The sequence below is a fragment of the Pelobates fuscus genome, chromosome 6 (genome assembly GCF_036172605.1).
Source record: "Pelobates fuscus isolate aPelFus1 chromosome 6, aPelFus1.pri, whole genome shotgun sequence".
Classification (NCBI taxonomy): domain Eukaryota; kingdom Metazoa; phylum Chordata; class Amphibia; order Anura; family Pelobatidae; genus Pelobates; species Pelobates fuscus.
The window spans coordinates 51,256,687-51,271,212 of NC_086322.1; the positions used below are offsets into that span (position 1 = coordinate 51,256,687).

At 41.8% G+C, this 14,526-nt stretch overlaps 1 protein-coding gene across 3 annotated transcripts in view; it reads right to left on the bottom strand.

Annotated features, from left to right (window-relative positions):
• Positions 1–452: 452 nt before the first annotated feature.
• The window catches only part of ZFYVE28 (zinc finger FYVE-type containing 28), a 216,646-nt gene continuing 202,572 nt past the window's right edge, over positions 453–14,526 (bottom strand). For all 3 annotated transcript variants that reach the window (XM_063457689.1, XM_063457688.1, XM_063457690.1), the window contains 4 exons: positions 12,009–12,125; positions 11,646–11,750; positions 10,957–11,060; positions 453–1,729 (listed from right to left, as the gene is read on the bottom strand). In XM_063457689.1, the coding sequence (XP_063313759.1) occupies positions 1,598–1,729; positions 10,957–11,060; positions 11,646–11,750; positions 12,009–12,125 (458 nt within the window). In that variant the 3' untranslated portion in view covers positions 453–1,597. The remainder of the gene's footprint in view (positions 1,730–10,956; positions 11,061–11,645; positions 11,751–12,008; positions 12,126–14,526) is intronic.

Below are 14,526 nucleotides of genomic sequence, written 5' to 3' on the forward strand. Positions count from 1 at the left end.
TTTGCCATATTTAGGAAGCATTGTGACTTCTCACAGTAACTCTGTTTCTTCACTGACTGAGTCTACTAATGCGTACTTGAGCCAGTTACTGCTTAACCCGTTTCATAAAATTCCAGTGTAAGAATTTCAATCAAGTATACTGATACCTTAGTCCATCAGGTAAAATGGTACAGGCAGAAACAAAATCAGACTATATTGTCACATTACGATTGAGGCATTCCTCTAAAATTAAAATGTGCGTCACACATTGTGACAGTTTAAAGTATAATCTGTATATATGCTCTATTTGTACACTCATGTATACTTTTTTCATATTCTCCAGATCAAGACTATAAAGGTGTATTTTATTCTTATTCAAAGGAATAATGTACTGTTCTTTAAACATACAATACCTCCACAATGTGGATACAATGGTTTTTTTTTTGTTTGTTTTTTAAAGTGTAAGGAACTTCAGTAATTATTTTACGAAAACCCAGCTTTTAAATTATTATTAATTTTTTAACTATTTGGGGCTGAAACAATATTGATGTCTGTGTGTTATGGCATGCTCCCCCGCTGGCACTTAGTGAAGGCATTTTTTATAATTAGACTGATGTTTCAGTTGTTGTGAATCCCCTTTAAGAGGTCTGCCATATACCTATGTATGTAAGTAAGATGAGATCCAGGGTGATGGTCTGTCTGGCCAGGAGCGGCACGTCACCCAGACATTACTTAGATGGTTATATAGAAGTGATTTTGGAATGCTGGGTGTTGGAAGAATATGAGGATGTACAACAAATGAAGGGAGACTGTGAGGGCGTAAGAAATATCTCCATATATCCAGTGCTTACCGCACCAAATTATTGCTGTGATTAAAATTAAATAAAAAAATAAAATTATATCAAAATGCTATACCAAATTTAACTGCAGAACCGTCTCTCCATGTATTCAAACACTGCTCTGTAACATACAAACAATACATATCTATATGTTAGACCGCAACTCCTATAATTCTCTGCCAGAGTTTTAAGGGGACTTATGGTCTCAATATCTTAAATCCATCAACAGCTGGGGCGGCAATTGGACCCGGGAACTACTTTTACTTGATCCAACACAAGGATGTCTAATTTGTTTCTACCCAAAAGGAGACAAGTGATCCGGATCTTACAGGAATAAAAATGCAACATTTACGTGTTTTAGCACAGTCCGTATGTGACGAGATGAGATGTCTCAGCTTGCTGCTGTGAGAGACGAACAATCATTCATTACGCCGCTCATGTTTAAGGTAAGCAGTGATGGAGTGAATGTATTCTCGTAGCCCTATTCCTCTCTGTGAAGTAGTTTGCATCTGTTTAATGGCATTTGTTATATTGGAGCGGGGTCTTTTGGAAGACTGTACTGAAGCAGAGGTCTGCAGACATTTTATTCTTTATAGCAGCTTAGGAAAACACAATCAAAACTCTCTGTACAAACATTAATGTTTAAATTAAAGCCCACATGCTTCCTGCACTGTGCCGAAAAAAAAAATCCTTTTCTTTTCCAGGATAATTCGTGGCTTAGGTTGAATGTCACAAGAGAGTCCACCTAAGGCCCAACGGAGTGAGTGTTTTATGGTGTGTCAGATGGCAGCCCTGTCACTGTAAAACGGGGTGACGTGAAATATGTAACAGTGCGTACAGACCCGAACTGCCTTCATCTGCCCATATCGTGGTAACGGAGCCGAATGGGAAGAACAGCGAGAACAAAAGATCTATAGAAAGGAAACAAAATAAACTATTAGTGGTAAGATCTGTAACCATGCCCAAGTACTAAATGAGGGGAATCAATCACTGGTACAGAAGAAAGCTGTAATTATTGAAATTCATGTCATCGAGTTGGGCTAGCACTGCAAAAGCAAGACAAGTTAGACTGCGGAGAACAGTATTGACAGTGCTTGACCAAGAGCTGTGCCCTAAAGCATCTTCTAAGAACCATTTGATGGAAAACTATTTTTTTTTAAATGCATGGTTTTGAAAAAAGGAAAGGGAACTTACTAATGATTGCGCAAATAAGAATCTGCACTTCACCCACATTACAGTTAACCCTTTAAGCACAAACGTCCCCAACCCTTAAGTAAGTTATTATTCATGGTTTTTGAAGGCACCTAAGAGATTAACTTCTTGTGACAAGCATAGCAGGCTACACCTTTTTTTTTTTTTTGCTCCACTCACAGGTATGAGGGGCCAAGCACATAATGTTTAGGACATACAGCAGTGTTAATGCAAACAATAGTATAGAAAAACATAGTCAATATTTATGACATCCTGCGAGTGAGGATTATGAGCAGAGGGTTTTATTTTTTTATGGTCTACTACTAAAACTGGTGGGGACATGCTGAGAACCGGTCTTTGGTTTGGCTACTGTAGGGTATAGCTATCGCATAGGGACTGCCTATGGTCATTTCAAAAGATCGTATGAATCATGTTGCTGGTGGGCCTGTTGTTACTAAAAGAGAATATTGTGAGGTGTAGGGGGTTTCAAAAGCTTAGGGCTCATTAAAGTACCTAATCGGCTTCAGTCCTGGGAGAGAGCAAGCTTGATGTTATGTGTCAGTCCCATTGATTCAGGTAGGAGCTGCAGTGTAGTTTTCCAGCAAGGCTCTCTGCGGGACAAACTGTACGACCTTTGCCGGGTCCCAGCTGTGTGCTATCTGGTGTGTGCCCCTGAGGCCAGGTTGAGGCAAGGAAAATTCTGGTAGGCCCAGCTTGCTCAGGAGGGCTTTTCCTTCTTGGAGGTCAAAGATGGAATGAGTAGTCTCCCCTTGCATGACCTGTAGTGCTCTTGGTGAACGCCACCTATACTGTATGCCATGGTTTCTGAGGAAAGTGGTGAGTAGCTGCATGTGTCTTCTTGTCAGGATTACAGTATGATCCAGCACGTAGAATTGTGTAACACAGAGGACTAATAGTTAATGTATACCGGACCTTAGAATGGCCGGACTAACATACCAAAGAATAGTCAGGAATAGCAGAGGTCAAGGGACATAGAAAGAGACACAGCGGTAAGGAAAAGCCAGGGATCAGGGATGCCAGAAAACAGGGAAGTCAAAATCAATGCCAAAGTCAAAATACCAGAATAACCAGAATCACAAGGGAAACCACAAGGGAAACCACAACAGAGCACAGAGCAAGAGGAGAACTGGGCCTAAATACCCCGCCTGTGGATCTGATTGGTTGTAACCAGCCTTTGACCCTAAAAGCAGTTAGCAGGTTCCTATCTGCATGATTGCTGCTCAGCACAAGCCCTCCTGTGGATTGATTGCTGCTCTGCACAACTTTTCCTGTCAGGACAGTAATGTTGCTCGGCACAACTTTTCCTGTCAGAACAATACATGCCATTAACATTAATCACGTTTTTATGTGCAGATGAATACGTGACATTACTCCCCCACCTGAAGAACGCCCACCGGGGCGGGCAGGACCAGGCCTGAGAGGAAACTTAGCGTGAAAATAGCGTATCTTGCAGGCCAGCATGTATATCAGATGCCAGAACCCAAGAACGATCGGCTGGTCCTTAACCTTTCCAATCCACCAAATACTGTAAATTGCCCCGAGAAAACCTGGAATCAATTATGGAGGAGACCTCATACTCTTCCTGTCCAGAAGCAACTAAGGGAGGAGGAGGGACACTCGGGACAGTATATTTATTACAAATAAGAGGTTTGAGCAATGATACATGAAAGTTATTAGGAGTTTTCAAGGAGGCTGGAAGGGCCAGAGAGTACGCAACAGGATTGATCCTACGAAGGACACAAAAAGGTCCAAGGAACCTAGGAGCAAATTTCATGCTCAGGACTTTGAGCCTGATGTTACGAGAAGATAACCAAACTCTCTCAGCCACTTGGTAAACAGGGTTGGCACCTCGATGTGTATCAGCATAATGCTTGAAATGGTCAGTAGCAGTATCCAGGAGCAGATTGAACTTTAACCCAGGTATCACGCATAGAAGCCAGACGGTCATCCAAAGCAGGAATAGCCGTATCAGAAAAAACAGCCGGTAGAACAGTAGGATGCCGACCATTATTAACAAAAAATGGACTATGCTCAGAGGAGTCATGGTCAGCATTGTTCCTAGCAAACTCGGCCCATGGTAGTAATTTGGACCAATTGTCTTGAGTGCTATTAACGAAACAACGCAAATATAATTCCAAGGACTGGTTAGCCCTCTCAGCTGTACCATTGGTCTAGGGGTGATAAGAGGATGAAAAAGACAATTTAATCCCTAATTGTTTATTGTAGGCCCTCCAAAACCAGGACACAAACTGAGAACCTCTATCAGATACTATATTGTGAGGAATGCCATGCAGACAGACAATTTCTCGTATAAAGATTAGTACCAGGTCTTGAGATGAGGGCAATTTCTTGAGAGGAATAAAATGAGCCATTTTAGAAAAACGGTCCACAACCATAAGAATAGTGGTATAACCATTAGAACTAGGGAGTTCAACAATAAAGTCCATGGACAAGTGGGACCACGGGACTTTAGGAATAGGAAGAGGTTGCAACAAGCCACAAGGGAGTTTATGAGGTACTTTGGAAACCGCAGAAACAGAACAAGCCTGCACATACTCCTTAAAATCCCTCCTGAGGGAATCCCACCAGAAAGACCTCATGATAGCAGAAGTGGATTTATTAATACCTGGGTGACCAGCAGACATATTGTTGTGAAACACCTTCATGATATTAACCCTTTCCCCCAATGGAATGAATAATTTGTCCTGAGGTTTACTGCAGGGTGCCTGAGCCTGCATGATGGAGCCAAGCAGTGGAGAGGACAATGAAAGGACAATGGACGCAATGATACATTCCGGGGGAATAATATGGGATGTTTCTTGCTCTAATATAGCCTCAGTATAAAACTGCCTGGACAAGGCGTCAGCCTTGACATTTTGAGAACCAGGTCTATAAGTGATGAGAAAATTAAAGCTAGAAAGAAATAGAGACCACCTAGCTTGTCTAGAAGATAATCGCTTGGCATCTCTTATAAGCCAAGTTTTTGTGATCAGTAATGATCCCTCTAAATGATCCCTCTTTGAACCCTCTAAAAGATGTTGCCACTCCTTGAGAGCTAAAATAATGGCCAACAATTCTCTATTGCCAATATCGTAATTGCGCTCAGCAGGAGACAACTTTCTAGAAAAGTAACCACAAGGATGTAATGGAGTTTCCTGGCTCTCCCTTTGGGAGAGAACTGCCCCTACCCCTGTCTCTGAAGCATCAACCTCCAGTATGAAAGGCTTACTGGTGTCAGGATGTATCAATATGTCGGCGGAGGCAAACCGCTGTTTGAGAGTTTCAAAGGCTTCAATAGCCTCCTTAGACCATTTCATACTACTAACCCCCTTGCGTGTCATATTGGTGATGGGGGCTATTACTAAAGAAAATCCCTTTATAAATCTTCTGTAATAATTGGCGAAACCAATGAACCTTTGAGTGGCTTTCAACCCAGTGGGTAAAGGCTACTGTAGAACAGACTCTAGTTTTTTAGGATCCATCTGTAACCTCAAGGCAGAAATATTATATCCTAAAAACTGTACTTCAGACTGGTCAAAGATAAATGTTTCCAATTTACAATAAAGTTCTTTTTTTTTTTTTTAAAGTTGGCAGAACTTGTTTAACGTGATCGTGGTGAGACTGAAGGTCAGGAGAATAAATAAGGATATCATCCAGATATACCAAGACAAATGAGTAAATGTAATACCTGAGTACATCATTAATGAAAGCTTGGAAAACCGCTGGAGCGTTGCACAACCCGAATGGCATCACTAGATATTCATAGTGTCCACTTCTGGTATTAAATGCAGTCTTCCACTTGTGGTTTTCCTTGATTCTCACTAATTGTACACGCTTCTAAGGTCAAGCTTAGTAAACACTTTAGCACCCTTGAGTCTGTCAAATAATTCAGCAATAAGAGGAATGGGGTAGGCATTCTTAATGGTGATTTTGTTCAATGCTCTGTAATCGATACATGGGCGCAACGCACCATCTTTTTTCGATACAAAAATGAATCCTGCACCAGCAGGCGAGGATGATTTTCGTATGTGGTCTTTATTTAATGAATCCTTAATATATTCCTCCATTACTCTACTCTCCTGAGGAGATAGAGCATAGACTGCTCCCTTAGGTGGCATAGCGCCGGGTAGTAAGTTAATGGAACAGTCATATGGTCAAGAGGAGGTAGAATACTTTTTTAATGTCACGGTATTGTATAGGAATCTCGGGATTTTGAGGTGTACTAGTGGATAATTCGATAGTGCCCACTCTTTTGGTGACATGCAATATATACCTTTCATTACACTCCTTACCCCATTCTAAGATTTCCCCATTAGTCCAGTCAATGTGAGGGTTATGCTTGCTAAGCCATGGAAATCCTAATATGATAGGACAAGAAGGAGATGCCATCACCTGAAATGTAATCTCCCTTATGTAAGGCACCAATGGAAATATTAATAGGTATAGTTTCATGCGGTATCAATGGTTGTGAGAGTCGTCTCCCATCAATAGCTTCACCGGCTAGGGGTGATAGTCTCTCCTTGATAGGTATAGTATTATCCTTGACAAATTGGACATTGAATGAAATTTCCAGCAGCCCCTGAGTCCATCAGGGCTTTGCATGAAAAGTTCTTATTGTCAAGAATAATCGAAATATAAATGAGAAGTCTGTATTTATTCTTTTCAGAGCACGTCTCCATTATACCCAAGACCTGTCCTTAAGGCGCTTATGTGCGGTAGTTTCTTCGGACGAATGGGACAATTGTCTCTCATATGTCTATTACCGCAGTATAAACATAAACCTTCGTTTCTCCTATATTGTTTCTCGGCCTCTAACAGTCTAGTGACCCCCAACTGCATAGGTTCAGGTTCGGACTGTATAGGAAGGTCAGGAACAACAGGTTCGAAGAGACGAGGTGTTAAAGGCATAGTCATACGTCTGATCTTATGTCTAGTATTCTCTCTGGTTCTTAGTCTATTATCAATTTGCATAACAAATGTGATGAACTCAAGTTTCTTGGGTAGATCTTTGGCAGCAATCTCATCTACCATAGTGTCAGATAGTCCCTTTTCAAATGCAGAGATTAGCTCACTGTTAATCCAGTCTACCTCAGAAGCCAGGGTACGAAATTCTATGGCACACGTCCGGGTTCCCTTAAATCATGTGCATCAAGGCAGTGGAGGCGTCGTCCTCCCTGCCTAATGGTTCAAACGTAAGTTTAAATTCTGTAAGAAACTCCTGGTAATTGTGTGCCACACTCCTACTACTCTCCCATAATGGATTGGCCCAAGCTAAAGCTTTACCGTTTAACTGATTCAGTAGGAAACCAATTTTAGCTCTGTCTGTGGGAAAAGATCCAGATGAGGCCTCAAAATGATACTCCATTTGGTTAAGGAATCCCCTGCATTCTTGAATATTACCATCAAAATGCAGGGGAGGAGATAGGGAGATAGTAGGTGCCTTGTGTACTACAGGTGGAGGTACATAAGGTGGAGGAGAGGCCTCAGGTTGCAGATGCGCTGTTCGGGTAAGAAGCGTACTGAAGGCCTGGGCAAATTGATCCATGCGGTGATCATTTTACTCCAGTTTCCTTTTGCAATCAGCTATGTGCTTACACAATTCTACAGGATCTATGGCCATGTCGTAATGTCAGGATTACAGTATGATCCAGCACGTAGAATTGTGTAACACAGAGAACTGACAGGTAACGTATACCGGACCTTAGAATGGCCGGACTAACGTACCAAAGAATAGTCAGGAATAGCCGAGGTCAAGGGACACAGAAAGAGACACAGCGATAAGGAAAAGCCAGGGGTCAGGAATGCCAAAAAATAGGGAAGTCAAAATCAATGCCAAAGTCAAAATACCAGAATAACAGAATCAATAACGCGCTCTCTGACAACCACAACGGAAACCACGACAGGGCACAGAGCAAGAGGAGAACTGGGCCTAAATACCCCGCCTGTGGATCTGATTGGTTGTAACCGGCCTTTGAGCCCAAAGGCAGTCAGCAGGTTCCTATTTGCATGATTGCTGCTCAGCACAAACCCTCCTGTGGATTGATTGCTGCTCAGCACAACTTTTCCTGTCAGGACAATAATGTTGCTCAGCACAACTTTTCCTGTCAGAACAGTAAATGCCATTAATCACATTTTTATGTGCAGATGAATATGTGACACTTCTTCACTGTAGGGTGTCTCCCAAAAGGTCCGTATAGAATTATAGAATTGTATTTTCAAAGGAGTAAGATGTATTCCCTTTGAGGGCAGAAAGCATTGTTTGTTTGTCAGCGTTGTTTGCGGAATCTCACCACCAGGTCTCAAGGGCTGATTCAGGAGTCTTATGGGTTTTGGGACCCGGAAAATCCCATCAAAGTTGACTCCTTTGGCTTGTTTTGGGGCCAATAGTGCTCCCATTAGCCGTCTTATGAAGCATGGAAACGCCGCTGTGGGGATCCCCTCTGATCTTGAGATTGTTGCAGTTCCTCAGATCTTCAAGCATGGCAAACTGCTGTTCCGTTAGTGCTTGCTGTTTCTCAATAGTGAGTACTTATAGTTTGAGGTCTGCGTGCGCAGATCCACAGATTTCTCTGCTGCTCCCAGGCAGATGACCAGACCAGTGGGGTCTGTGCGATGCATAGCCATGTCCACCTGCCGTGTGTTCTGAAGGCTGCCTAGCATCTCCCTGAACATCCCTGCCATCACAGGTTTGGAGTCTCTGGGTTTTGGGGCTGGCCGTGGTTTCGGAAGAGATAGTATCCTTCTGATACCCTCGTTCAGGTCCAGATCCTCGGAGGAATACGAGAAGTCCTCGAGTTCAGTAGCTATCTTGGTCCGATACACGCCATGCGCCTGCCGGAGGAGATCTTGTATATTCATGCCAGACCTGGGCTTGTCTGACTTTTGTTTTTTGGTTTTGCGGCCCATGGTGAGTGGGGACCTTGTGGATGCGTTTTCTGGTTGCTTGTGTCTGCTAAAATCACCGTTGTAACACTTGTGCGGCAGGAGCGCATTGATCGTGCGTCCAACCAGTTCAGTTGCTAGGCTTCGCTCCTCAGGCTACACCTTTTTTTATAAGCATACAGATTAGTTTTCCATGAGCCAACAGAGAAAGGTTGGCTGTACATGGACTTACAATGTGTGCTCCAAGGGGCAGACATCCTCAATAACTGTATAAGGGTTAATCCATTATGTACTAGAGGGGCGGGCCAGAACATCAACAGAGGAATTACATCTCTGATTGCTACAGTGGGAAACTACCCAGTTTAATTACATGACAATCAACATGGTTTGAGTTAAAATGATCCCACTATAGGAATTATATCTCTGTGTACTATACAGGTATACTTCCTCACAAACTGTTATTTGGCTTAACAATTCATAGGCTTGAAGGAACGCTTGGCCCAGTGGAGGCAAGGCTTCAGTAACATTGTAATGCACGTGTGCCAAAATGGGTAATTATTGTTTTCTGTCTGTAAAGTTAATATCTATGTTGTATAGTCATATAGGGTTAAATAACTACATCACCAAGCTAGTTACTAAAAAAAATCTTACAAATATTTTGTGATTACATTATTATAGGCAATGTATTTTTTTATTTTTTTATTTTTTTTTAACGTATATTTCCATTAATTTTTTTTATCAAGGGAACTTTATGATTGCAGAAGGACAAGTCTTAAAATTCCTCCTACGGGGAAAGAAAGCTTGTGTTTCAAATATTAGAAGAGGCATGGGGATCAACACATGTAGGAAATAGAGCTGGGCCATGCATGACTCATGGATCTCAGAGACCCTCTTTTAATCAGTTATTATAACAGAAAAGAAGGACTTACTAATCATATGTTAATTAATGTCTGCAATCCTAAAATGATGTACCGGGTGTGGTTTTAAACCTGATAATCTGTCAATTATCTTTTAGAACATGTATTACTGTATGATTTGAAACTGCCTATAGCTTATTATATTTTTGCTTTTAAAACTCTAAAGATGTAATGATCTTGTCTAAAGGAACAATCTAACTTACTGTAGTGGTTAAAGGAGCACTATAGGGTCAGGAACACAAACATGTATTCCTGACCCTATAGTGTTAAAACCACTATCTAGCCCCCTTGGCCTCCCTAAAGATAGTAAAATCTTACTTGTATTCAAGTCTGAAGCTGCTGCCTCTGCCTGTGAACTCTCTCTGACCTCTGTGGCCTGATCCAATCACACTGCTTCCCCATAGGATTGGCTGAGTCTGGCAAAGAGGCAGATCAGGGGCAGAGACAGCACAATTCAAACACAGCCCTGGCCAATCAGCATCTCTTCATAGAGATGAATTGAATCAATGAATCTCTATGAGGAAAGTTCAGTGTCTGCATGCAGAGTGAGGAGATACTGAATGTTTGGATGCATTTTAGGCAGCCATGACCCAGGAAGGATCTCTAACAGCCATCTGAGGAGTGGCCAGTGAAGTTATCACTAGGCTGTAATGTAAACACTGTCTCTGAAAAGACAATGTTTACAGCAAAAAGCCTGGAGGTAATGATTCTACTAACCAGAACAAATTCAATAAGCTGTAGTTGTTCTGGTGACTATAATGTCCCTTTAAGGAGTCTTTACAAAACTGTTTTCTGAGTGGTTTGAAAAATCTGACCCAAAACACGCCTCCAGTGCTCCCTGCTATTATCCATCTTAATTTGGATAGATCATAAGGAACTGAAGTTCTTCATTGTTTCTGTGGCAGCAGAATGGGTGGGTTATGGGTGCTGGAAAAGCCATGTTTCTTTGTCAATCCATTGGATAATTGTTTGAGAAAGGAAAAAAATATGGTGAGACTTTACCCCAAGACTCTCTGCACCATACCTGCTACAATATGCTGTAATGATTCACTGCTCAGACTGCCAGTTTAAGAAGATGGCAATGGCTTGTTCTTAAATGGGCAGTATTAAATAAAGAGGGAAGTTACCTTGCCACAGCTCCGGCAGTGGTGCTTCCTGCGGATGACGGTAAACGGAGCTTTGCAAGCAGTGCATACATTGCAGGCCTCATCGGGTACCCATTCAGGAGGATCTGAATCAGATTGAAAAATGTAATGATATATTATTAAATCTCATAGTCTATATACAAATATGTGAATTTTTCTTTAAACAATTGAGCGAGCAACATAAACACTTCCCTATCTTATCTGTGAATTTGGAGTCCAAGTAGAATATGCCTTTTCAACAGATAGTCTCAAAAGATAAATCTATGCAGCAAGACTAATTATCAACCAGGTATACTAAACCATGACTGGTGTATAATCCACAATCTTCTATATACACACGGGAACTGTTAAAAAAGAAAAACTACAAACATACAAACACAAAAATACAATATGTCCCATGAATCAAGACCTATTTTTGAGTGTCTAAATGCCAATTAAAATGTGTTTCTGCCACACTTATCATAGGGAGGAACCTGTAACTCTGAGGTTTCCACAGCTAATAACCTCAGTGATCTGGCATGGTAGAGGTCTGCTGGGTTCCCAGGGGGTCTGATGGCTGATGAGAAGCTGGCGAGCCCAGCTTAATATTATTTATTTTATTGAAATGATACAGGTGTGAAAGATGTAATAAACAGCCAATAACATCCTGTCAACCTGTCAGATAACTATACCTTCAAATTCTCCATCTCGAGCTTTCGCAGCTAATTCTGAGGAAGAAATGGTTTCTTGGCAGAGAGCACAATCTTCCAGGGCTGCACTCCGCAAACCCTGATTCACTGCAAAATGGAACAGACATCTCACATCTCATCCAATTAACAGATAACTAGATAGATGTAACAGAACAGAAGAGGTTACACAGTATTCACAATGTAGTTGTTTTTTTCTTTCAGATTACCATTCTTTTTATCATCAATATATATATATATATATATATCTGTCACGAACATCTCAAAGTGCGGAGATGAGATGTCTAAAATATCCATGTTGATTTTTGTACTAAAGCAGTTGAAGAAACAAGTGAAAAGTGCCATTACCTTTCTTCTGTTTCCCTTTGTCATCTATTTCCTGCTTGGTAGCCATGACCTCGAACAAAGTTTTTAATATACTTCTTAAGTCGCTTGCATAGTTTGTCTGCAACTGATCAGCAACACCTGTAAATGAGATATCAATGACGTGAGCAGGGAGTAGACAATTCAAAGAGAACAGGAAATACTGATGCATAAAATATTAAATGCAATTAAAGCAGATCTGTCACTTTTTTATGTTGGCATGTCCTTTAGTTGCCTCGTTTTTATCCTTTTTGTTTGTTTTATCCTTTTTGTTTGTTTTCAAAATTACAAGTTCTTTTAAAGTTAAACATAAGGAAAAGTAGGAACTAAGTTTCCTTATGTATAACCTCAAGGTTGACAAAAGGGTGTAGCTTTAGACAAGCTCCACAGCCTTTCTCAACGGCTGTACTCTCCAACTTCCAGTAGCAGTGCGTCACTGACACTCTGTGTTGACTCTCAGACAATCGTCAGAATCAAAACAGGTCCATTGGAGGAAGGGCAGAGTTTGGAATTCCCAGTACTGCCCAAAGATTGCCGAGGGAGAGGGGGGAAGAAGGGGCTATTGGGAGACTGGAGGCCAGAAAAAAAAATACATTACAGATCTGCTTTAAAAAGAAAATATAAAGTACCAACATTTTTCCATGTAAGGTAAAATTCTAAAATGGAGCTTTCAGTAGGAACATTCCATTGGTTTCCATAGTGATTGCTCTTCTTGCCTAACCTTCATTGACCAAAAAAAAAATATAAAAAGTTCCAGTAACTCTACAGGTTTTAGGCTGCCTGTAGCCTATTTCACTCAGCCTGTATATCTGTCTGCATGAGCAGAGTAAATCTGTAATATCTGCAAAATAAACCAGAAACTTTGGAGTGCTAAATGGGAAGTGTAGGTGTTGTGTGTGATCAGTAATGATTACCGTGATATCGGTCAGTGATATTGATATTTTTAAGGAGCGTGCTTTGGTAGATTCAGAGCACCACAAGTATGGTGTCTATTTTAGGGGAGAGAATGTGTGGTGTCTAACGGTATTATCTGTGTAACTACAGTCAGTGTGAGAACAGTGATCATGCTGGGTCACTTAGGAAGGCCCACCAATAATGTGTGGCTAGGGAAGAGGGAATGGTTTGTTTATCATGCTGGGTCACTTAGGAAGGCCCACCAATAATGTGTGGCTAGGGAAGAGGGAATGGTTTGTTTATCATGCTGGGTCACTTAGGAAGGCCCACCAATAATGTGTGGCTAGGGAAGAGGGAATGGTTTGTTTATCATGCTGGGTCACGTAGGAAGGACCACCAATAATGTGTGGCTAGGGAAGAGGTAATGGTTTGTTTATCATGCTGGGTCACTTAGGAAGGCCCACCAATAATGTGTGGCTAGGGAAGAGTGAATGGTTTGTTTATCATGCTGGGTCACGTAGGAAGGACCACCAATAATGTGTGGCTAGGGAAGAGTGAATGATTTGTTTATCATGCTGGGTCACATAGGAAGGACCACCAATAATGTGTGGCTAGGGAAGAGGGAATGGTTTGTTTATCATGCTGGGTCACATAGGAAGGACCACCAATAATGTGTGGCTAGGGAAGAGGGAATGGTTTGTTTATCATGCTGGGTCACTTAGGAAGGCCCACCAATAATGTGTGGCTAGGGAAGAGGGAATGGTTTGTTTATCATGCTGGGTCACGTAGGAAGGACCACCAATAATGTGTGGCTAGGGAAGAGGGAATGGTTTGTTTATCATGCTGGGTCACGTAGGAAGGACCACCAATAATGTGTGGCTAGGGAAGAGGTAATGGTTTGTTTATCATGCTGGGTCACTTAGCAAGGCCCACCAATAATGTGTGGCTAGGGAAGAGGGAATGGTTTGTTTATCATGCTGGGTCACTTAGGAAGGCCCACCAATAATGTGTGGCTAGGGAAGAGGGAATGGTTTGTTTATCATGCTGGGTCACGTAGGAAGGACCACCAATAATGTGTGGCTAGGGAAGAGTGAATGATTTGTTTATCATGCTGGGTCACATAGGAAGGACCACCAATAATGCGTGGCTAGGGAAGAGGGAATGGTTTGTTTATCATGCTGGGTCACTTAGGAAGGACCACCAATAATGTGTGGCTAGGGAAGAGGGAATGGTTTGTTTATCATGCTGGGTCACATAGGAAGGACCACCAATAATGTGTGGCTAGGGAAGAGGGAATGGTTTGTTTATCATGCTGGGTCACTTAGGAAGGCCCACCAATAATGTGTGGCTAGGGAAGAGTGAATGGTTTGTTTATCATGCTGGGTCACGTAGGAAGGACCACCAATAATGTGTGGCTAGGGAAGAGTGAATGATTTGTTTATCATGCTGGGTCACATAGGAAGGACCACCAATAATGTGTGGCTAGGGAAGAGGGAATGGTTTGTTTATCATGCTGGGTCACATAGGAAGGACCACCAATAATGTGTGGCTAGGGAAGAGGGAATGGTTTGTTTATCATGCTGGGTCACTTAGGAAGGCCCACCAATAA